The 23,439-nt window shown below is 39.3% G+C and overlaps 1 protein-coding gene across 3 annotated transcripts in view; it reads left to right on the top strand.

Moving 5' to 3' along the window:
* Nucleotides 1–227: 227 nt before the first annotated feature.
* Nucleotides 228–23,439, top strand: part of BLM (BLM RecQ like helicase) — an 85,861-nt gene continuing 62,649 nt past the window's right edge. Inside the window, exon 1 of one of the 3 annotated variants that reach the window (XM_026510506.4) lies at nucleotides 228–424. Coding sequence is in view for 2 of the 3 variants with exons in the window: in XM_057303737.1 (XP_057159720.1) it covers nucleotides 21,990–22,051 (62 nt within the window). In the remaining variant the exon portion in view is untranslated. Of the gene's footprint in view, nucleotides 425–21,826; nucleotides 22,052–23,439 lie in introns of those variants that run through there. The other 2 variants (XM_057303737.1, XM_057303735.1) reach the window with 2 other exon arrangements.

Here is a 23,439-nt window from a genome sequence, read left to right as displayed (position 1 = left end):
GACAGCGGGCAAGAGCCTCGGCCTGGCCTGTGGAAACTGTCAAGTCTCAGGCTCCTCTCAAACCCCGGGGTTTTTCACTCCCGCCACAGCTCGGTTTCAGGAGCCTGTATTTAAAGCCTCCGCACACACTAAGATACAGACAAAGCAAAGCTCCGGAGAGCGCCGGAAGCCCGGCGGGCAACCGTGGTCATGTGACCTCGACTTCCGGACTCTGATTGGGCGTTGGGAACAGCCCGCCCCAGCAGGCCCCGGGGGCGGGGACAGGTGCCACGGGGCGACGGCACTGGTCGGCTTCCTCAGGAAGCAGCCAATCGGGATCGCCCGATTTCCGGCGCGAAGTGAGCTGGCGCTCGGCGTGGGGGGCGGCGGAGGCGGCGCGGGGAGTTTGGACCGGGGTTCCGCCCGCTGCGAGCCTGCGGGACAGGTGAGTGCGGCGCGCTCGGACATACGGGCGGACGGGCCCGAGTCCTGGCCCTGCCCAGGCCAGCTCCCGGCGGCCCGGTCGCGGGGCCGGAGAGGAAGGCTTGCCGGTTCCTCCGTTGCCCGGCCCGGTTCGGCTAGGCCCGCGGAGCCCTCCTCTGTCACGGCCAGTAGTCTGAGAGGAGAGCAGAAAAGAACGCATGTTCGCAGACCCGCAAACAGAGGCCCGGGGGTGGAGCCAGGGTTGCCCTGGACGTTGGTGGAAGAGCCGGCCCAGCACCCATTCTGTTCTTGTTCGTGTACTCCGGTGCCTACCGTGAACCCAGCCCAGCCCTCTGGCACTCCCCACCTCCCCCCTGAAGACCAAAACTCGGTACTCTTCCTGCGCCCTTCCACGGTTGCGTGCAGGGCTACTGTGTTTTGGGTGTACTGTGTGCCACGTGCTTGGGGCCCATTATGTTACAAGTGTAGCTCCACAGTACGTCCGCGAAGGGGAGTGGTTAAGAGCACAGACTGCACCACATTTCCTGGGTCGAATCCCGGCTCTCCCACGTACTAGCGCAGTGACTGTCCACTCGTCGTTTAAACTCATTGCCTCGATTTCCTTCTGTCATACGGGGTAAATGATCTCTTCTACATCCTGGAGGTTTTGTTAGGATTAAGTGGCTTAATACATGCAATAAATGGTTCAAAGCGTACTTGGTACATAGTAAGGGTTCTGTTATCACCGTTACCCAGAGAAGTAGGTAAAATTCTCCTGATTTTTGACAAGGAGAATCTGAAGCACCAAGAGGTTGTCCTTGTGTTGAAAGAGCTGCCTGACTCCAAGGCATCTTCCACACCAGACTTTCTCCCATACCCCTCACCTGCCCTCGGGTTACTCAGCACTTTGACGTTTAATGGCCTGAGATGGACCAGGCACCTGCCAGCCCCTAGTGCCACCAGTGTAGATAAGTAGCGTTTCAGTGTTCCTGTCAGGGTTAAGGGGCAGTAATGGCAGAGACTGGCGTAAAGGTCAGAAATTGGGAAGAAAGAGAGGCAGAAGTATTGCCTATGGGGAATGTAACTAGAACCAAATGAACCAATATTTTGTAAGCAAGGCTGCTGTTGGAAAGTATCTTATAGTCTACTAAGTGGGAACGAACTTTCTGGGTCTTGAGTTCTCTTCAGTGCCGGTCACCATGATAGCCACCATATATGTTCTATTTCTAATCCAGTAACTGGAAGACGTAGCTACTGCCTTCATTTTACTGATAAGGAAACCCAGAGTTTAAAAACTGGGCAAAGCCCATAGTGTTAGATGTGTAGTGAAAGACCAATATGCAGAGAAATCATATTCATCCACTTTGGGGTAGTCGGTATTATCCATGAGGGAGGGGGCAAAAGGAGATAAGAGGAGTGAGTGCGATTTTAATATATCTGAAACATTTTATGCCTTTGAAAGAGAGTTGACTCCTTCAGTTTGATTGGTGAGTACATGGGTATCATTTTTTCTTTGTATGTTTGAAATATTTAAAGTAAAAGAAATATATGATATATAAAATTTAAACGTATTTTTAATACTAATTTTAACTAAATATATACTTATTCTAACATATTCTCTGTATATACTTTTATATACTTCTTTTAAGGGAGGAAAGAAAGGATAGAACAAAGAGGCCCAAGGTAATTGCAGAGTACTCTTGGGAACTAAATGCTAAAAGCCCTAGTGGGTCTCCATTGCCAGGTCTTTAAGCAGTCTCCTTCTCCAAGCACCTGCTGTTCTATCTCAGACTTGGCACAATGCTGCATGGACTACCCTTCACACCTCCACCTTGTCTGGAAGCTTTCACCTGTCCTTCAAGATCCAATTCAGTATTCTTTTGAAAGCTTCTCTATGATTTTTCTCTTTACCTGGGAAGCTATAGACTCGCCCCCACTCCACACTGGCCCATTTTTTTAAATTGAAGTATATTTGACACACAATGTTACATTCGTTTCAGGTGTACGACATAGTGATTTGACAACTGTAGACTTTATGCGGTGCTTACTGCAAGTGTAGCTACCACCTGTCACCACCCAAAATTACGACAATGCCATTGACTGTAGTCCCTGCACTGTACCTTTCATCCCTGTGATTTACTCATTCCATAACTAGAAGCCTGTACCTCCCATTCCCCTTTACCCATTTTGCCCATCCTCTGACCCCTCCTCTCTGACAACCATCAGTTTGTTCTCTGTATTTATGGGTCTGTTTCTGTGGGAAGTCAGAGACTTTTAAGAAGAGACTTTTTTTTGTGGGACTTACTTCATTAAGTTGTGATTATTTGTTGACATGTCCATTTCCTGCCAGCCTAGAAGCTCATTGAGGGGAGTAATTATGTCTTGCCCGTCTCTACTCCAGTGCCCAGCATAGTGCCTGATACACGCTGAAGTTAGCTTGTGAAAGGTCTTGGGGTTATGACGTATGGACTTTGTTGTTTAAAATTGCAAGGAACTATTGAATTTACTTTGTTTAAAAATTCCTGTATCTTAATGAAACCCATTCACAATATCAAGGAAAATATTGCAGCCATAATCCTGTGTTTCAACCACATCAGCTATTTTCCTTTGTCACGAGTCCTTTCCAAATTTTAGCTATACAGATTTCTTAGCATAATGTGCTTGTAATTTACTTTTTTGTTTTTCCAATATTAAGTTATCCCATGTAGCTACTCAGTCTTCATGGTTGTCATTTATCTTATAAATTATCACAGTATTGCCACTTTTCTTGGTTTAATAGGTATGCAGTGTTGCTTCGTGCTGTTAATTATTAGAAAGGAAAATGTTTTTTTGTAAGTTTATTGTCTGTGTATTCTGGTGAACTGTGTTTATACTCTGATCATTTGTTCATGGAAACTTGGGTATTCTTTGTATGTCTTTATACTAATTATTTGTTTTTGCTAACTTTTGTTTCTCAAATAAATTTTTTTAAAAGATTTTATTTAGAGAGAAAGAGCTCATGCATGGGGGGAGGGGCAAAGGGAGGTGGGCGGGTGGTGGGGTGGGGGAGAGAGAATCCTAAGCAGACTCTGAGCTGAGTGCAGAGCCTGATTTGGGGCTCCATCTCACAACCCTGAGATCAAGACCTGAGCTGAAACCAAGAGTCATATGCTTAACCACTTAACTGACTGAACCACCCAGTGCCCCTCTCAAAGAAATTTTTTGAGAAAGAAGATACATAGTATCTTAGGAAGTACATAGTATACACACACACACACACACACACACACACACACACAATTTAAAGAATAATTACTTAGAAATTACAAAGTTTTAAAAATTATAAAGTTTATACATTAAAATTATATAAACATAAAGATTATAAAATTATAGTTACACATAACCATCAAACAGGTCAAGAAACAGGACATTCCTGGTGTCCCAGGTGTATGGCTTCCCTCATCATAACCTCCTCCCCACACTAGAGAGAACTATTCTGATTTTTACGATAATTTTCTTATCTTCATAGTGTACCCTGTGTATGCATCCATAAGTAATGTAGTTCAGTTTTACCTGGTTTTGAGATCTAGAGTATATGTATTCTACTTTGAGTTGTTTGGTTCAACATTATGTTTGTAAAATTCTTCCATATGGTGGATACAGGATTTTTTAAAATTTTAAAGTAATTTTTAATAAAAATTTATATTATTGCTGTAGAATATTCCTTTGTGTGTTTGTGCCACAGTTTATCCGTCCTGGGTTTTTTTGTTTATTTTTACCCACCCTGCTTTTGATGGCATTTGGATTGTTTTCAGGTTTTGGCTGTTGATGTTGTTGTGAATGTTCTTGTCCATATGTCCTGGTGCACGTGTTTGTAAGTTTGTATATGTAACTCAGAGAACTGCTGGGCCAAAGAGTGTGTGTACCTTTTACTTTCCTATATAAGGCCCAGTTGTTTTTCAGAAGTGGCTGCACTCCCTGCCATCAGCGTGTGAGACTCTCCGTTGCCCCACAGTCTTGCTATTTGATATCGTGTTGTAATTTTTGCCTATTTAGTAGGTATATATGTAGTAGTATTTTCTTGTGGTTTTAATTCCCTGGATTATTAGTGAGGTTGAGCGCCTTGTTGTGTTTATGGACTATTTCCTTATTTTTAAAGTGTCTGTTCAAGTTTTCTGTCTTTCTTTGCAGCTGTCTTGCCTTTATCTCATTATTTGGTAGGAATTATTTAAATATCCCATACGCTACTTATTTGTCAGTTATATATATTGCAAATGTCGTCTCTGTGACTTTTAAACATAGATTTCATATATTGTAATCTACCATTTTTAAACATCTTTTATTGTGAAATGTCGTAAAGTGCAAAAAACATCTATATAAGCTGTGCAAGAATGAGTTAACATAGTAGTCCTGAGACTTATCTTTAGAAAGACCTGCGTGCAAGATTGGTTCTTGGTTGGTGAATGGGAACTTGGCTTTTGAAAGCTTTCATAAGCCAATATGGTTGTTTTGCCGCCTGGGACACTAACATCTGCTTTCATTCTGATAGTCTAAATTCTTGGTGGGTAGAGGGTTCCTTTGTGATCAGCCCCAGTAAAAACCCTAGATGTTGAGTTTCCTGGGGCAGAAATGGTGCATCTTCCCTGAGAGAGAGTGAGCTCTCATGGGAGGCAGTGAGCACAGAGTCCTACAGGCTCTGCCTGTTAGGTCTTTTCCTCTTGCCGGTCTGGTCTGTGTCCCTGCTCTCTGTTGCTGTACCAAATCTTAGCTGTGAGTAGTACTATATGCTGAGTCCTGTAACTTGTTCTAGTGAATCACTGAGCGTGAGGGGGCGGTCTCTGGGGACCCCCAAAATAGCTTAATGACCTATTTATCAAAGCAAATACCCCTGTACCTATGTCTCTAGTAAGAAATAGCAAGCACATAGCTAACACCCTCAGAGGCCCCGTGTCTGCCCCGTCTCATCCTCCACCCCAAAGATAACCATTATCCTGACTTTTGTGTAGTCATTACCTTGCTTTTCTTTATATTCAGTTGTATCAAAAGTCTTGGTGCTGTTTTAGGCTATTTGTCACATAAAAGATTCTTAAATTAAAATGTAATTCAATTTTACAGTCTTTTTTGTTAGTGCTTTTTGTATCTTACCTGAGAAATCTCTCAGAAGTTATGAAGTTATTCTGTATTCTTCTCTAGAAACTTTATTTTTTTTTAAAAAAGGTTTCATTTATTTATTTATTTATTTGAGAGAGAGAGAGCGCGCGCACGAATGCATGCACACATGGGGGAAAATGGCAGAGGGAGAGGGACAAGCAAACTTCCTGGTGAGCAGGGAGCCTGACGTGGGGCTTGATCCCAGAGTCCTGGGATCATGACCTGAGCCAAAGGCAGATGTTTAACTGACTGAGCCACTCAGGCGCCCCCAGAAACTTTATTGTTTTGCCCTTTACATTTAAATCTGCAGATCCCTTGAAAGTGATTTATGTGTATGGAGTGAATGAAGTAGGGTTTAAACTTCATTTCTTTTCCATGTAGGTATCCAGTGTCCCAGCACCAACTACCAAAAAGACTCATTCTCTAGTGTACTGCAGTGATAAATGTCATAAATTGTTATAAATTATCTGTGTATGGGTTTGTTTCTGGGTCATTTTACTCTTCCACTGGTCTTCCTGCCTGTCCTTACATCGTCACCGCTAATTTTTTTTTATAAGGAGGGAGGGGGGCAAAGGGAGAGGGAGAGAGAAAATCTCAAGCAGGCTCCATGCTCAGTGCAGAGCCTGATGTGGGGCTCAATTTCACGACCCTGAGATCATGACCAGAACCAAAATCAAGAGTGAGTCAGACACTCAACTGACTAAGCTACCCAGGTGCCCCATCACTGCTAAGGTTTTAAAGTTTTTATTAAGTCTTTTTGTGTCTGGCAGAGCAAGTCTTAACCATAGATATTTCCTTTAAGTGGTTATAAGGCTACAGGTTTTTGTTCCTTTTTTTTTTTTTTTAAGGTTTTATTTATCTATTTGAGAGAGAGCAGAGGGTGAGTGAGAAGGAGAAGCAGACTTCCCGCTGACCAGGGAGCCTGATGTGGGGCTTGATCCTGGGACTCCAGGATCATGACCTGTGCTGAAGGCAGACACTTAACCAACAGAGCCACCCAGGTGCCCCTTCTGTTTCTTTTTGAGTGACTTCGATATGTTAATTTTTAAAAAGTTTGTCCATTTCATCTAAATTTTAAAGTTTATTGGCACAATGTTGTTCAGGATATATTATGATATTTTATTTTATTTTATTTTATTTTATTTTATTTTATTTTATTTTTTAAAGATTTTATTTATTTATTCGACAGAAACAGAGACAGCCAGCGAGAGAGGGAACACAAGCAGGGGGAGTGGGAGAGGAAGAAGCAGGCTCATAGCGGAAGAGCCTGATGTGGGGCTCGATCCCATAACGCCGGGATCACGCCCTGAGCCAAAGGCAGACGCTTAACCGCTGTGCCACCCAGGCGCCCCATGATATTTTAATGTCTATGGTATATGTAGTTAAGTCTCTTCTTTCAGTCCTGTACTGATTTGTGTCTTTTCTCTTGTTTTTGGTCTTTTCACAGAACAAACTTTTAGCTTATTGATCCTCTCTATCATTTGTTTATTATTTTTAGTTGTTTATAACTGTCTCCTTTCTATTCTCATCAGGCTTTGTTTTACATTTTCTAATTACTTAAGATAGATGCTTTCTGCTGATTAACTTTCTGCCTTCTTTTCTAACAATTATGGCTGTACATTTCCTGGTCACTACCTCCTTAGTTGCATATCATATTTTTATATATGGACTTTCATTATTGTTCTGTTCCAAATATATTCCAGTACCCGTTGTGATATCTTATTTGATGTACAGTTTGTTTATAAGTGTGTTTATTTCTAAATGTGGAGATTCCTATATTTCTTTTTTTTTTTTTTTTTTTACTTTGAAAAATTAAAAATCTTTGGAAAAGTTGCAGGATTAGTACAATAATCTTTTTTTTTTTTTTTAACTCGAGTAGAGGGAGGAGGGATCGGGGGCACGGGGAAGAGCAGTGGGAGAGGGACAGGCAGTCTCCGAACTGAACACAGAGACTGAGTCGGGGCTTGATCTCAGGACCCTGAGATCATGACCTGAGCCGAAACCAAGAATTGGACGCTTATCTGACTGAACCACCTAGGCGCCCCATTATCTTCTTCTTAAGTATACATTTACATTCATAAAAAATAGTTCATATGTTAGGTTGCAAGGAAAAGATTAGTAGTTTCCATAAAGTAGAAATGTTACAGTCCTTACCACTATACAACAAAACTAGAAATTTAAAATGAAATTTTAAAAAAGCAAAAGACCAGTCCATATGGAAAATTAAATCCTCAGTTAAAGAACTATTGGATGCAAGGGAACTACAAATTGAAATAAAGGATTCCTGAAAATTAAATGAAAACACAACATCAGCTTCTATAAGATACATATAAAGTAGTGGTTGGGGGGAAATTTATCTCCTTACACACATTGTCAATTTAGGAAGGAAAATAAATGAAATAAATTCCAAACTTAGAAAGTTAGAAAAAGAACAAAGTAAAACAAAAAAAATAAAGCACAAGAGAATAAACAATAAAGATTCAAGCAGAGGTTAGTGAGCTGGAGAACAGAGAAACATCTGATTGAGAAATCACAATCTTAGATCTTAAACCATTTAACAAACCAGGTAAACTAATAGCTAAGTTAAGAACATTGGGAGAAATCACAAATATAAAATAACAAATGACAAGTGGGAAAAATTTTTAATGATATTAATTTGCATACTTCTGTGTTAAATGAATTTGAAAATTCAAATGAAATGGAAAATTATTTAGGAAAATACAGTTTACCAAAATTGACGCCAGCAAAGATTCGAAGTTAAATAACTCAATTTTCATAGAATAAGGTTATGAAAGAACTGTCCCATTGGACACAAAAAAACACTAGCTCTAAATGGTTTCACAGAGAAAATCTATTGAAAATTTTTCAAGTCCACATAATCCCAGTGCTAAGTACATTGTTTCAGAGCATAGGAAATGAAGGAAAACTTCCAAATTCTTTATTAGTTACTTTGTATTCTTACAATTGTTGGTTTAGTCATCTGTCTTTAGTTGTTGAGGGCTAAAGTGAAATAAAATTTCCCCAAAACTTTTCAGTCTTTTAGATGCCTTCGGGTTTTGTGTTTTTTAAAGCAGCTTTATTGATCTACAATAAATTGCATATATGTAGAGTGTACAGTCTTTTGCAGGGGTGGGGTGGGATGGTGGCAGAGGGAGAGGGAGAGAATCCCAAGCAGACTCCTTCCTAACCATGGAGTCCGACATGGGGCTGGATCCTGTGACCCAGAGATCATGACCTGAGCCAAAGTCAAGAGTCAGTTGCTCAACCAACTGAGCCATCCAGGTGCCCCTGTTAAGTGTATAATTTGGTCGGTTTTGATAGGAGATATCATCACTACAGTCAGGTTCATAAACATATTCATCTCTCCTAAAAGTTTCCTCATACCACTTTGTATTGCCTCCCTCATGCTCCCCTCCCCATTCCAAAATGAAGAACTCCTATAGTTCCTTAAAACAAACAAATAACAACCCAATTAAAAGTGGGCAAAGGATTTGAATGGACATTTTGTCAAAGAAGATACACAGGTGACCAAAAAGCACATGAAAAGATGGCTCAACATCTCTAATTTATTAGAGAAATGCAAATTAAGAACACAAGATATCATGTCACACTTGTTAGGATGGTTACTATAAAAAACAAAACAAAACAGAAAATAACAAGTGTTGGTGAGGATGTGGAGAAATTGTGCACTGTGGGTGGGAACATAGAATGGTGCAGCCACTGTAGAACATAGTATAGCTATTCCTCAAAAATTAAAAATAATAAAATTACCATAGGATCCAAGAATTCCACTTCAGGATATACATCCAAAAGAATTGAAAGCAGGGTTTCAGAGATATTTGTACACACAAGTTCACAGCAACGTTATTCACAATAACCAAAAAGTGGAAGCAACCCAAATGTCCATGGACAGAAGAATGGATAAACAAAATGTGTTAGATCCATACAATGGAATATCACTAAGCTTTAAAAAGGAAGGAAATTCTGACACATGCTACCGCATGAATAAACCTTGAAGACAATATACTAAGTGAAACAAGCCAGTCACAAAAAGACAAATACTGTATGGGTCCACTAAAGTAGTCAAATTCATAGAAACAGAAAGAATGGTGATTGTCAGGGGCTGGGGAAAGGGGAAGTGGAGAGTTATTGTTGAACAGGTATTGAGTTTCAGTTTTGCAAGGTGAAAAAGTTCTGGCAGTTGGTTGCACAACAATGTGAATATACTTTATTCCACTGAACCGTATGCTTAAAAATGATTAAGATGGTAGATTTTATATTACATGTATTTTAGCACAATTAAAAATAAGAATACAGGAGCCAGCTTTAAGGAGCTCCATTTGCACTAATCAAATATGAAAGCATTTGAGCATGAAAATAATGACAGTAATGGATTACAACCCACCAAATACATTAAGAATCCTTACTGATAAAAAGCAAATAGGGGAGAAGGAAAGTTCTTTACAGTTGTATGCCAACTACTGAATGATGGTGCCAACTGCAAAGAATGATGGATGGGGCTCTGAAAGCCATCATTACACAATCCTACTGTTTACAGTCATACTATTATTTCTTCAGGCATGAATCATCAATGGATACTAAAACAGTTACTTTTTCCGGTTATCTTTTTATTGTTGATTTCTGGCATAATTACATTTGGATGGAGAACATCTTATGACTTCAATCCGTTGAAATTGTTGAGACTTGCCTTATGGCCTAGTACATGGTCAGCTTCTGTAAGCATCTGTTTTTGAGAAGAATGCACGTTTTGTAGTTGTAAAGATTGTGTTATTCAGATCTTCTGGGTTGTTACTGATTGTTTAGTTACTTGTTCTACCAATTACTGAGAGCTAATTTTAAATCTATAATGTCGTTTTCTGTTTGTCGTAATTCTATCAGTTTTGCTTCATGTATTTTGCAGTTACTTTATGGGCCGTATGGATTTAAAGTTGTTATATCTTTCTGGTGAATTGAATTCTTTATCATTATACAATGACCCTCTTTATCTCTAGGAAGGCTTTCTGTCTTAAAAATCTATTTTGTCTGATATTAATATAGCAATCCAGCTTTCTCGTGAGTTTTAACATATTTTTTTCATCTTACTTTAAACCTTTCTGTATACCTAGTGTTTTAGACATGTCTCTGACAAACAGAAAATATAGTAGTTAAATTTCATTTTTTAAGTTCAGATTGATAATCTTTTCAGTCAAAGTAATTGGTCAGTTTATATTTATTGTAACAAATAATTAGGTTTAAATCTAACTTATTTTGTACTTTGTATTATATTTTTCCTTTTTTCTCCTTTTTTATAGCTTTTCTTAAAGATTTATTTATTTGAGAGGGAGAGAGCATGTGAGCAGGGGGAGAGGGAGAGGGAGAGAATCTCAAGTAGACTTCCCGCTGAGCATGGAGTCCGAGGCAGGGCTCCATTCCACCACTCTGAGATCATGACCTGAGCCAAAATCAACAGTTTTAAGTTACTCTACTTTTATTCTTCAGTAGGTGCCTAGAAAGTGCCTCATGTGTATTTGTCCTCTCAAAGTCTAAAGCTAAATAACACCATACACCCCTCACAACACAGAGGCCTTGGAGCACATTAACTCTCTTTACCTCACTTATGTGTCATTACTGTTGGGTATTTTAACAATTATTTTAGCCCTACAAGACATTATTATTGTTGCTTCGTGCAGTCAAGGCTTTCATAGATTTGGCCACATATTTACCGTTTTTTTGACTTCCTTCAGTCTAGCCATCATCTGAGAACTTCCAGGTAGGCTCACTTTTCTACTACCTTAAGTACCTCCTTCAGAATCTCATTTAATGAGAGTTGCTGGTAGCAAACTGTTGGTTTTGATGATCTGATATGTTTTTATCACCTTGATTTTTTAAATAACAACTTTGAGATATAATTCACAAAACATGAAATTCACTCATTTAAAGAGTACAACTCAGTGGCTCTTACTACATTCATAGACTTGTGTAGCCGTTGTCATGTTTGATTTCAGAATATTTTCCTCAACCCAAAGAGAACCTCCACACCCCTTGCCGTCACCCCCCAATCTGATCACCACCCCCACCCCCAGGCAGTCACTAACCTACTTTCTTTATTCACCTTTGTTTATTCTGCACATTTCACATAAAGGGAATCATACCATATATGGTTTTTTGTGACTGGCTTCTTTCCCTTAGCATATTTCAAGGTTCATCATTATTGTAGCATGAATCAGTACTGTATTCCTTTATATGACCAAATAATATTTCATTGCAGGGATACACATGTTTTATTTTTCCATTTGTCAGTGGATGGCCATTTGGGTTGTTTCTACTTTTTGGCTATTATGAATAATGCCTCTATGAACATTCAGGTACAAGTATTTGTTTGAATCCATGTTTTCCATTCTTTTGAGTATATATCTAGGAGTGAAATTGCTCTCTGTTTAATCTTTTGAAGTACTGCCAGACTTTTCCAACACAGCTGCACCATTTTATACTCTCAACAGCAATGTATGAGGGCTCTAATTTCTCTGCATCCTCAACACTTATTATTCTGTTGCTTTTGTTATAGTCAGTTTTAAAAGTAACAGCTTTCCTGAGTTGTAATTCATATATCACAAAATTCATACTTTTAAAGAATATGGTTCAGTCTCCATTTTTGAAGAATATTTTTGCTGGCAAAAGAGTTCTAGGTTATTTTCTATCAGCACATGGAAAATATCATTCTAATATCTTCTGTTTTCATTTTTGCTGAAATCAATTTTCTATTCAAAGGTTGCACAATGATATATTTTGATGTGGATTTCTTTTTTATCTATCCTGCTCAGAATTTGTTTGCTTTCTTGAATCTGAAGATTAGTGTCTTTGATTCTGGAAACATCCCAGCTGTTATCTTTTTTTTTTTTTTTTTTAAGATTTATTTATTTATTTATTTGACAGAGATAGAGACAGCCAGCGAGAGAGGGAACACAGCAGGCGGAGTGGGAGAGGAAGAAGCAGGCTCCCAGGGGAGGAGCCCGATGTGGGGCTCGATCCCGCAATGCCGGGATCATTCCCTGAGCCAAAGGCAGACGCCTAACGACTGCGCCACCCAGGCGCCCCCCAGCTGTTATCTTTTTAAGTATTCGTTTTGCCCCAGTTTCTCCTCTTTCTGGAACTAGATTTCTGTTTAATTTCTGTTAGAATTTCTTGCTGTATCTTCCATGTCTTCTAACTTATTATATTTTGCACCTGTTTTCTTTATCTTTCTGTGTATGCATTTAAGTCAGAAACCATGAAGGATCTTAGATTTTGCCCTGCTTTTAGACTAGTAAGTTAGCCTGTCAACAGTTTTTTATACATGCATAAATGCACGTTTAAATATGTACTGACAAGACCCAAGACCCCTGGATCAGAGATGCAATTTATTACAGCAAAAACAGCCAGCAATATCTTGCATGAGTTCCCCACGCCCTTATTCCCACAGGGTGAGGTGATGAGGGTGAGGTGATACCTGTGCATACATACAGTTCAGTGCATCACAGGAAAGGAATTCCAAAATTCAGAAACATGAGCACTTAAGGGTTGCTGACACATCTGCACATCCTTCCCTCCAGAGAGATCGTTACCCTAGGATGTAGGCAGGTCTACCCTCGGTGAGATGGGGAAGGTGCCTTAACACTTATTATCTTGAAATGTAAGGAAATGTCTCCAGGAAGGGAAAGGAGACAGCTTTGTCTTTACTACTGTGGGATGTGTCTGGGGAGGTATGACTATAGATCTCTCTGGAGGGACATGCTATGTCTAGCTGCAAAAGACTTCACATGTCCTTTGCTCAAAAGGCTTGGACCATGTAGGAATATGAGAAATCCTTGGAGACAGATCCTGGACACTTTCTTCTGATTTTCCCTCACATTTACTAATTATCTTTTTAGTTGTGTGTAATGTACTGATGAATCCATTCATTGAATTCTTAATTTTGGTTATTGTATTTTTCATTTTTAGAAGTTCTCTTGGCAAAATCATTTTATAGTGTTCTGTTTACTGCGGATACTTCCAAGCTCGTCTTTGATTTTTCTAAACATAATAAGTTTAATTGCTTTATACTTTTATGCCTAATACTGTTCGACTGTTTTTCTGTTACAACTAGTTCTCATTCCTGGTGCTTTGTTTCCTTGTGCACTTGGCTATTTTTGTCTGTGTTTGCTACACAGTGTCTTGAAAAATTATTTACGGGAGTTATTTAAGCCCTAAGATAAAGGTGTATTTCTCCAGGGACATTTTTGCATTTGCTTCTGCCAAGTGCCTTGGAGTTAGGATAACTTTAATGTAAATTCACGACTTGCAGTTTTAAGAAATTACTCAGGTGTAAAAATTGATTTGAAAATATTCTTGGGCTTGTGGTCTCAGGTTCTGTCCACTTAGTCCCTCAGCAACTGGTAACTTCCCTTCACTTACAGACACCAGGGATAGAAATGGGGTTTATTTTTGGTTTACCTTTTCCCAAATGATATAGCCATTGGGGGTGCTGGTTTTATAGGAGAACATTTCCCACCCTGGTTAGGCCTTAACTCTCATTCTGTCCATCTTTTCCCTCCAAGGCTATCAAAATTAATGTGCAGATTCTCAGGATGAGACATCTGTCTTAGGACAAAAGCAATTTCAGTGCTTTCCATAACTCTCTGATGGCCCACTTTCATTTAGATTTTGGCCTGATAATTTTTTTTAACTTCTTGTCAGAGATTTGATATATTTAATAATTCCTTTTCTTACCCAACACTAATCTAGAGCAACTGTCAACAAATCTTTTCTATGAAGGGCCAGATAATAAATATTTTAGGCTTTGCAGACCAGATAGTCTCTGTCATGACTACCCAACTGTGGTGTTAAAGCAGCCACAGGTAGTATGTGAACAAATAAGCATGGTTGCGTTTCAGTAAAACGTTGCTTACGAAAACTGTCTGCAGGCCAGATTTGGCCGGTGAGTCGTAGTTTGCCAGCTGCCGATCTAGGGTATATTGCTTGCTGAACACGCCAGTAACGCTTCTTAAGTATTGATTATTTTCCTTATTTTGTTGTGCTTCTCTCACCACACATTAAACATTATGTTTTGGAGACTAGGTTTTCTTTTTTAATGATGCGTACCATGCCGTTTAAATTAAGGTTATGTTGCACGTAATTGTATTTCCCAATGTTATTTAGTGTTCTTGTCTTGTGTTTTTGTCAAATGAACTTGAGAAGCATTTTTGTTGAGTTTTGTGAAGTGTTCTTGTGGTGTTTTCATTGGAATTTTGTTAAACTCATGAATTAACTTATCAAAAACTGTTAATGATATTTAAACCTTTCATTGAAGAATATGAAACATTTGTCTGTGAAATATTTTTCCAGATTTTTCTTTATTACTCCCAGTAATATTTGGTCATTTTCTTTATATCATGAAGATGTATGTCTTTTGTTAGGTTAATTGGTAGTTTAATAGTTTCCATTACTATTGTTAACTGAATGCTTTTGAAAAATTGTGTTTTCTAGTTAGTTATTACCACTACACAAGAAGGCACTTGACTTCTGTGGATTTCTGTTTATCTTTTATTTAACCACTTTGTTGAAGTTTTAATTATCTATTGTTATGACTGATTTCCTTTGGATTGTGTTGGTATATAATCATATTGTCTGCACGTAACGATATTCTCATCTTTTCTTTTCTAGTATTTTCCTTTTTGAATATTTTCACATTGGCAAAAAAGTCCAATATGAGAGTGAAAATAAGAGAACAGCCTTGCTTTTTGTCAGTATTTTAATGGATTCACCCTGTTGTAAAATACAAGATATTACAGTGGGCCTTAATTTTAACTTCTAATTCTGTGTTTCAATCTATTAGAAATGGTTTGAATTTTATCAGATGGCTTTTCAAAAATGCATTGGTAGTACATACTGTATAATTCTATATATATAAATGAAGAGGTTCAAGAAGAGGCAAAACTAATCATTGGTAATAGAGTCAGTGGTTATATCTGGGGTATATTAACTGGGAAAGGGAACAAGAAAACGTATTGAGGTGTTAGAAATGTTCTATACTATGATTTGAATGTTTATATAGTTGAATATGTAAGTAAAACTATATTGAGACATACATTTAAAGACATATCAGTGCACTTTACTGCATGTATGTTTCACCCCAATAGAAATGTATTTTTAAAATCTATTGATCTGATCATACTGATTTTTATTAAATAAACTGTTAAGATGACATATCATATTAATGGTTTTACTTAATGTTAAACCAGCTCTACATTTTTGGGATAAGCCATAGTTGATCACAGTTAAAGTTCTTTTGTGGGGTGCCTGGGTGGCACAGTTGGTTAAGCGCCTGACTCTTGGCTTTGGCTCTGGTTGTGATCTCAGGGTTGTGAGATTGAGCCCCACATTCAGCTCCACGCTCAGAGCCAAATCTGCTTGAGTTTCTCTCTCCCTCTCTCTGCCCCTCCCCCCACCCTGTGCACATGTTTACGCTCTGTCTCTCATTCTCTCTCTCTCAAATAAATAAATAAATAAATAAATCTTCAAAATAATAAATTATTCTTTCATTTAATAAGTATTAGTTAAGTGCTAGGTACTTAGAGATGCTATGGGTTATAAAACCAATAATGGGGGCGCCTGGGTGGTTAGGTGTCTGCCTTCGGCTCTAGTCACGATCCCAAGGTCCTGGGATCGAGCCCCACATGGGGCTCCTTGCTCAGCAGGGAGCCTGCTTCTCCCTCTCGCACTCCCCGTGCTTGTGTTCCCTCTCTCGCTGTCTCTCTCTCTCTCTCTCTCTCTCAAATAAATAAATAAAATCTTAAATAAATAAGAAAAAAATAAAACCAATAATGGCCCAAGCTGCATAGTACTTACAACCTAGTAGAAGAAATAACCAATCAAATAATTACAAAAATGAGTGTAGAGTTACAACCGTGATAAGAACTGCAATTGAGAGGTATTTGTTATTATAAGAGTGTATTATAGGGGAATTGTTCTTTATCAAACACACACGCGCACACACACACACACACACACACACACATATTGCTTACTATTTACTGGAGACCATTCTGAACACTACAAATACTCATTCACTCAAATTCACATAACAACCACATGAGGTGGGCTGGCATTGTATAGATGAGGAATCTGAGGTACAGAAGAGGTTAAATGATAATGTCCAAGGGCACCTAGCTAGTAAGCGGCAGTGCCAGGGCACAAACCCATGTACTTTGGCCCAGAACCCATGCTCTTAACCTCTTACGCTACTCCCCAAATATGGAGTTTTCCTGAAGGAAGTAATGATTCAGTTGAAGGAGGAGTAGGAGTAAACTGTGTCAGGAGGGTCTGATCAAAGGCTCCTGTTTCAAGAAGGAGCATATAGTCAACTATGTCATTTACTAAGAGGTCTGCTTCTCCCTTGTGTGCACTCTCACTCTCTCAAAATCTTTTAAAAAAAGAAGTTTGGCTCTTCAGGGAAGGAGATACAGAGTCATATAAGCATTGTGTTTTGGGGTTTTCTTTCCTGAATGGGAGAGGCTCTCACATGTTTAAAAGGTAAAGGGGTGGCAGTTGAAAAGGATGGACTAATTATGCAAGACAGAGAAAATTAGTAATAAATAGAGTAAGGTTTTTGGGGAAGGTGGAGGATGTGTAGGGGGATCTAAAATTTTAGGTGGAGAACTTGACCTTGTCAAAGAGAGTAGGTTGGGTCCACATAAAGCTTGGGGGGGGCTTGCAAGTTTGGCAGCAGAAAAGTGAGGAAGTTTCCTGTGGTGGTTTCTATGTTCTCTGTAATGTAGAAAGGAAGTCATCTGCTGAGAGAGAGGAGTGGGAAGTTTGAGGAAGTCAGGTGAGAGGGGATTGACCAGAGAAATGTACATTTCCCTGGCAGAGCTGCAGGCCCATTTGAGGTTGGTGAGCATGAACTCAAGTTTTTTACTTCATTCTTATGATGTTTTAGGGTCAAGACCATGCTTGTGTTGCAGAATGAATTTGGTGCTTTTTAGAGAAACTTTATAGTATTCTTTCTGTTTTTGACTGTTCATTTTGGTTTCCTATTTCTTGTATCAATATTGAGGACATATTTTTTTCCAGAAAAGTCTATTTAGATTTTTCAAATCAACTATCATACTTTAGTACTTAGTGTTTATATATTTCTCTTTATGTTTTATTTCTTTTTTTATATTTTACTTTGTCCTTTCATATTTTGTTTTACTATTTGTCCCTTTATTGTGCTCTAGAAACAACCTCTGGGTGTTATCAGTTCCTATAATTTTTCTTACCATTAAAAAAAATTTTTTTTGAGGGGCGCATGGGTGGCTCAGTTGGTTGGCTGAGGTTGTGATCCTGGAGTGCTGGGATCAAGCCCTGCATCCGGCTCCCTGCTTAGTGGGGAGTCTGCTTCTCCCTCTCCGTCTGCTGCTCCCCTGCTTGTGCTCACTCTCTTTCTCTCTGTCAGATAAATAAATTAAATTAAAAAAATTTTTTTGAATTGTTATTCTGTGCTTTGTCTAAGATTATACACATGTATAATTAGTTCCTTGTTTTCCTCTCTTTCAGTCATATTCAAATAAAGCAGATTCTTACCAAGGGTATGGGCTTCTGGTGGGACTCAGAACCCTCTGAAACTTATTTAAAAATTGTGTTCATTTTTCTGGACAGAGGGTCCATTACTTTCATCAGATTGTTACCAGAATCTATGACCTAAATGCTAAGAACCACTGCCAACTAAGAGTTCAATATGTAGTGTTTTAATTTTCACTGTTTAAAAATAGTATCATTCTATAATATTGAGATTTTTTATTAACTCCAGTTGTTTTACTTAGACCATAATTTAAACTTTCTAAATTTTGCTTTTATTTTCTGTATTAATTTGTTTTTATTAACTCGTGCCTCCAGCTTAAAACTGTGTAATCTCTACTTTTTTGTATATGTTGTTTCTTTGACAGTTTTTTTTATTGCTCATCAACATTTTTAAAAAGATTATATTCTCGGGGCGCCTGGGTGGCGCAGTCGTTAAGCGTCTGCCTTCGGCTCAGGGCGTGATCCCGGCGTTCTGGGATCGAGCCCCACATCAGGCTCCTCTGCTGGGAGCCTGCTTCTCCCTCTCCCACTCCCCTGCTTGTGTTCCCTCTCTTGCTGGCTGTCTCTATCTCTGTCAAATAAATAAAAATAAAATCTTTTTTTAAAAAAAAAGATTATATTCTCTACTTCTCATTTTATTCCTGCCAAATACCTATTTAGTTCTGGGATCATAGAAGGCTAATTTTAGAAGGAAACACAGAAATTCTCCAACACAGCCTCCTTATTTTACAAATGAGGATGCTAGAGAGAGTAAATGAATTCTTCCGAGCCACACAGTGAATTTGTGGTGGGATTGACCAAAGAAGCTGGGTTCTTAGTACATTTCTCATTCCCACTGGTCTTTGTGTTTTGTAGTAAAGTGATGCTGACCTCCTTACAATTCTGTTTCTTTCCATTATTTCTCCTTGCATTTTTAAGTTTTAGCTTTATTCATTTTCTTGCTGTGTTGTTTGGGTCATAGAGATTAAGTGTAGTTTGGGCTTTTTATCATTCTGCAGTGACTTTTTTATTCATTCCCTTTGCCTTGGACTCTTCTTTGATATAACGTGTAGGTTCTTTCTTTTTATAGCTCTAATCCGTTGTTTTTGGGGGGGTTTTTTTGGTTTTTTTTAAAGATTTTATTTATTTGACAGAGATAGAGACAGACAGCGAGAGAGGGAACACAAGCAGGGGGAGTGGGAGAGGAAGAAGCAGGCTCATAGCAGAGGAGCCTGATGTGGGGCTCGATCCCAGAACGCCGGGATCATGCCCTGGGCCGAAGGCAGACGCCTAACGACTGTGCCACCCAGGCGCCCCCTAATCCGTTGTCTTAATTTTACTTATTAAATATAACTGGAAGTTAAATAAAAGTCTAAAAGATGGAGAATTACTTTAAATACATTTTCACTATGGATATGAAAAAGAGCTAATTAAAACCTTTGTAATAAAAATAGCAATACAGAAGATCTTTGGGAAAATGGACCTGACAACCACCTGATACCCACTAATTAATAAATTTCCCTTTCTTGTGGGATATAGTCGGATTCCACATTTTGACAGCTCTGCTTTTCTTGGGTAACTCACACAGATATGCCTCTTTGCAGAAGATAAACTATGTATGACAATAAATGAAGAAATCATACATTTATGAAATCCTAGTCAAAAGTCTCTCTTCGTCTAGAAGTTGTGTTTGCTTGATGTTTGATTAGAGAGAGGATGCTTGTCCCTGGGGCGCCGTTGAGGAGAAGTGGAGGTTTGTAAGGTTATGATTGGCCCTCACTTTTGCCCCAGGAAAGATAGCTCCTCCCTTTGAACAGTGACCAAGTGGAGCTCACCCCTGAGACCTCCACCTCCAGCAGAAAACTGGAAGCAGTGCAAGACATACCTGAGTGTAGTTGCCACTGAATTTCTTAAGAGCAGTCTTTTTGGCTAGTCTATCCCCATGTCCTGAAGTAGCCATCCTAAGACAACAGAAAGAGTAAAAAGAAAGGCTTGACCCAGAGAGAAGGTAGTACTGATTGTGATAGATCCCAAAATAATAACTTTAGTCTCATTTATTTAAAAAAAAAAAACAAACGAATTCTGCTTTTAAAAAAAAAAAGGAAGAAAACTTTGCTTTCTTTGTCCTACGTCTTTCTGTTTCTCTGCGGTCTTTAACCTTACTTTTGTTATAATAACTGTGCGTTTCACAGCAAACGATCCTTTTCCCGCTAGTGTTCTCAGAACACGTCTCAGACCTGGTTAACTCAGATGAGCCACTCCTTCCACAGACTTTTAAAATTATTTTTATTGGTTTATTTTTAAACACTGAAAGAAGTTAACAGTTTATTATAATTTATCAAATTTAACAATCTATAAGTTCGCAGCCACCAGTGGTTCTAGCACAATTTCAGATGCAGTTGGGAATTTAGGCATTTCCATGAAGCTGTTAGTGTAGCGGGCCTTGTAGGTAAAATACACATGTACTGTTTTGTTTTGTTTTGTTTTGTTTTGTTTTGTTTTGTTTTTTAAAGAGAGGCAGTTGGTAGGGGCAGAGGGAGAGAGAGAATACCCAGCAGGTGCCATGCCCAGTGCAGAGCCCCACGCGGAGCACTCACAACACCGAGATCATGACCTGAGCCAAAATCAAATCAGATGCCTAATCGACTGAGCCACCCAGGCCCCCCACGTGTACTTTTGATAGCGCACATGAAGGGCTCTCTCTGAAATTGACCTCAGCAGACTGACTCAGGCCACGCAACGTGGCTTTTGTTGTTCGGGATGTTAGTGCATGTTCTCGTTCCACAACAAGTTCATGACCATCTGAAGACATCAATTTGACATCCATGGCGTCAGGGCCTTCACAGCCATCATAGGTGTTCTCTTCTCCACCCCTTACGAAAAAAAGATTTATTTATTTTAGAGAGAAAGAGCATACACGTGTGTGCAAGCTGGGGGAGGGGCAGAGGGAGAGGAGCAGACTTCCTGCTGAGCTTGGAGCCCCATCTACTTTGAACATTTCTTTTTTTTTTAAGATTTTATTTATTTATTTGACAGAGAGTGACAGCCAGCGAGAGAGGGAACACAAGAGGGGAAGTGGGAGAGGAAGAAACAGGCTCCCAGCAGAGGATCCTGTAGTGGGGCTCGATCCCATAATGCCAGGATCACGCCCTGAGCCGAAGGCAGACTCCCAACCACTGTGCCACCCAGGCTCCCCTACTTTGAACATTTCTTAACAGCCAGTTTGGGAGATAAGGCTTGAATCTTACAATGTTAAAACTCCAGGGGCACGTGCGTGATGCAGTCAGTTGAGTATCTGACTCTGACTCTTGGTTTGGGCTCAGGTCATGATCTCAGGGTTGTGAGATTGAGCCCTCCTCTCCCACCCCCACCATCAGGCTCCACACTCAGCATGGAATCTGCTTGAAATTCTCTTTCCCTCTGTTCCCCGCCCCCACGAGCTCTCCCCCCCTTCAAATAAATAAATAAATCTTAAAAAAAAATACTCCAAAAAGATATTTCTCTTCTTGTCACATGTGAATGAAAGTTGCTTGGATATTTATGCTGAGGATCTTATTAATGCTGTGTCCCTCAAGTAGTCAGAAGTAGTTCTGTTTATTACTACAAATGTGATGCTTTTCTTGCTTAGCTACTTGTAGGATTTTTTTTTTTTTTTTTAATTTTTCCTTTTAAGGGCACCTGACCAGCTCAGTCAGTGGAGCATGCGACTCTTAATCACGGGGTTGTGAGTTCAAGCCACACGTTGGGTGTAGAGATTACTTAAATTTTTTTTCCCCTTTTAGTTTAATGTCATTAGACTACTTCTTAGTATCACAGCCTGCTTGTTAAGTAAAGGTCATCTGTTTCTGGCCTAAACTATTTTTGTTTATTCAAGATACTGTGCAGCTAGGACCCCTTTAATCATGTATTTTTTGCCGTTGGTTTCTTTTAATTTACAAAGACTTGAAGAAGTCTCGTTTACTGGGTATGTGTTTTGTTTTCCAGCTCGATTGTTATCATCCTCTCATTCCTTCTTTTCACTCATTTGTTCTTTCTATGCACGGATATGGTTTTGTGGTTTATTTTGTTTTGTTCAGTAAATTTTTTCTCACTGTTAATCAATGCTTTGCTTATTACCATGGCTTAAGAATGATTTCCCTCCTGTAAGTAAGAGAAAATTGTTGATCATTTTCCAAATTATACTTGTGATTCCTGTGGTGAGTCTAATTCAGAGGTTTATTTTACTTTAAGTTTTCTAGGCTTATTGCTTTGTTCCTCTTCTCTGGTATTACGAAACTTTTCACTGGTCTCTGTTTTCAATTTATTTTCCTCCTTTAATTTTATATCACTGATCTTTGCTGTTGTTAGTAAACAATTTTTGTGTGTCAAACCATTTAATGTTTTAATGGAGTAGGTACAAAGGAGACATCTTTTTGCTTCTCACCACTTACCAACTTCTTAAGAGTGTTCCCACGGAAGGATATCGAGTAGAGAATTGTGTGCTTGCTACCATGCTTTGGAATGTGTCTCTGGCTAGAGGATGCTACCCTCCGGGAATAACCAGAGTCATGTATCTTAAAAGTAGGGAAAAGTGCCACAGGGTTAAGGATGACTGCATGCTGACTATGAATGCATAATGTGTCACTGCAGTTGTGAAATGCGTAATCAAACATCTGTACTATGGAGGTGGCTTAATACCCATACCATCGTGCTATGGAGTGATGTTGGAAATCTCTTAGAGTACCATGGCTGGCTTTGATCCAAAAATACATAAGACATGGAAAATTCATAGAAGGATAAGATATAAACTACAAAAACTTAGAAGGAATATGGGGAGAAGTTAAGTGATGATGCCATGGACCATTTTGTTCTGCCTAGTGTCTTAAGGTTGAAGGTCTGGGTGCCTCCAGCTCCGTACCAGCTGCTAAGGCTGACGTTCTGAGAGGCAGCAGCATGGCTGCACTCTCTCTCATTTGTGCTGTGAAAGACTTCCACACCAGACAGACCTTGGAGAGAGCGTATTTCAACAAAAGACCAATCCTTTTATACTGGATATAAAATGGGGGGGGGGGTGCCGAGGCGCCTGGTAGGCTCAATCAGAGGAGCATGCGACTCTTGATTTCAGGATCGTGAGTTCAAGCCCCACATTGGGACAAAATGGGAAGGTGCCTTTGGACACACAGAGACTGTGGTTTTCACATATTTTCCATGAAAAAAATATCAGGGCTCTTTGGGGAAATGGCTGATTCTAAGTCTGGGGCAAAAGATGCACAAGATTAGCCTGGAATATCTTTTCATTCCTGATAGTGAGGGAGCTCTCAAAGACTACTGAAGTTATGTCAAAAGGACTAAGGAGACTCCACTGGCCAAACA

This window comes from Ursus arctos, unplaced genomic scaffold (assembly GCF_023065955.2).
Source record: "Ursus arctos isolate Adak ecotype North America unplaced genomic scaffold, UrsArc2.0 scaffold_28, whole genome shotgun sequence".
Taxonomy (NCBI): domain Eukaryota; kingdom Metazoa; phylum Chordata; class Mammalia; order Carnivora; family Ursidae; genus Ursus; species Ursus arctos.
This window is presented reverse-complemented; position numbering and strand designations above follow the sequence as displayed.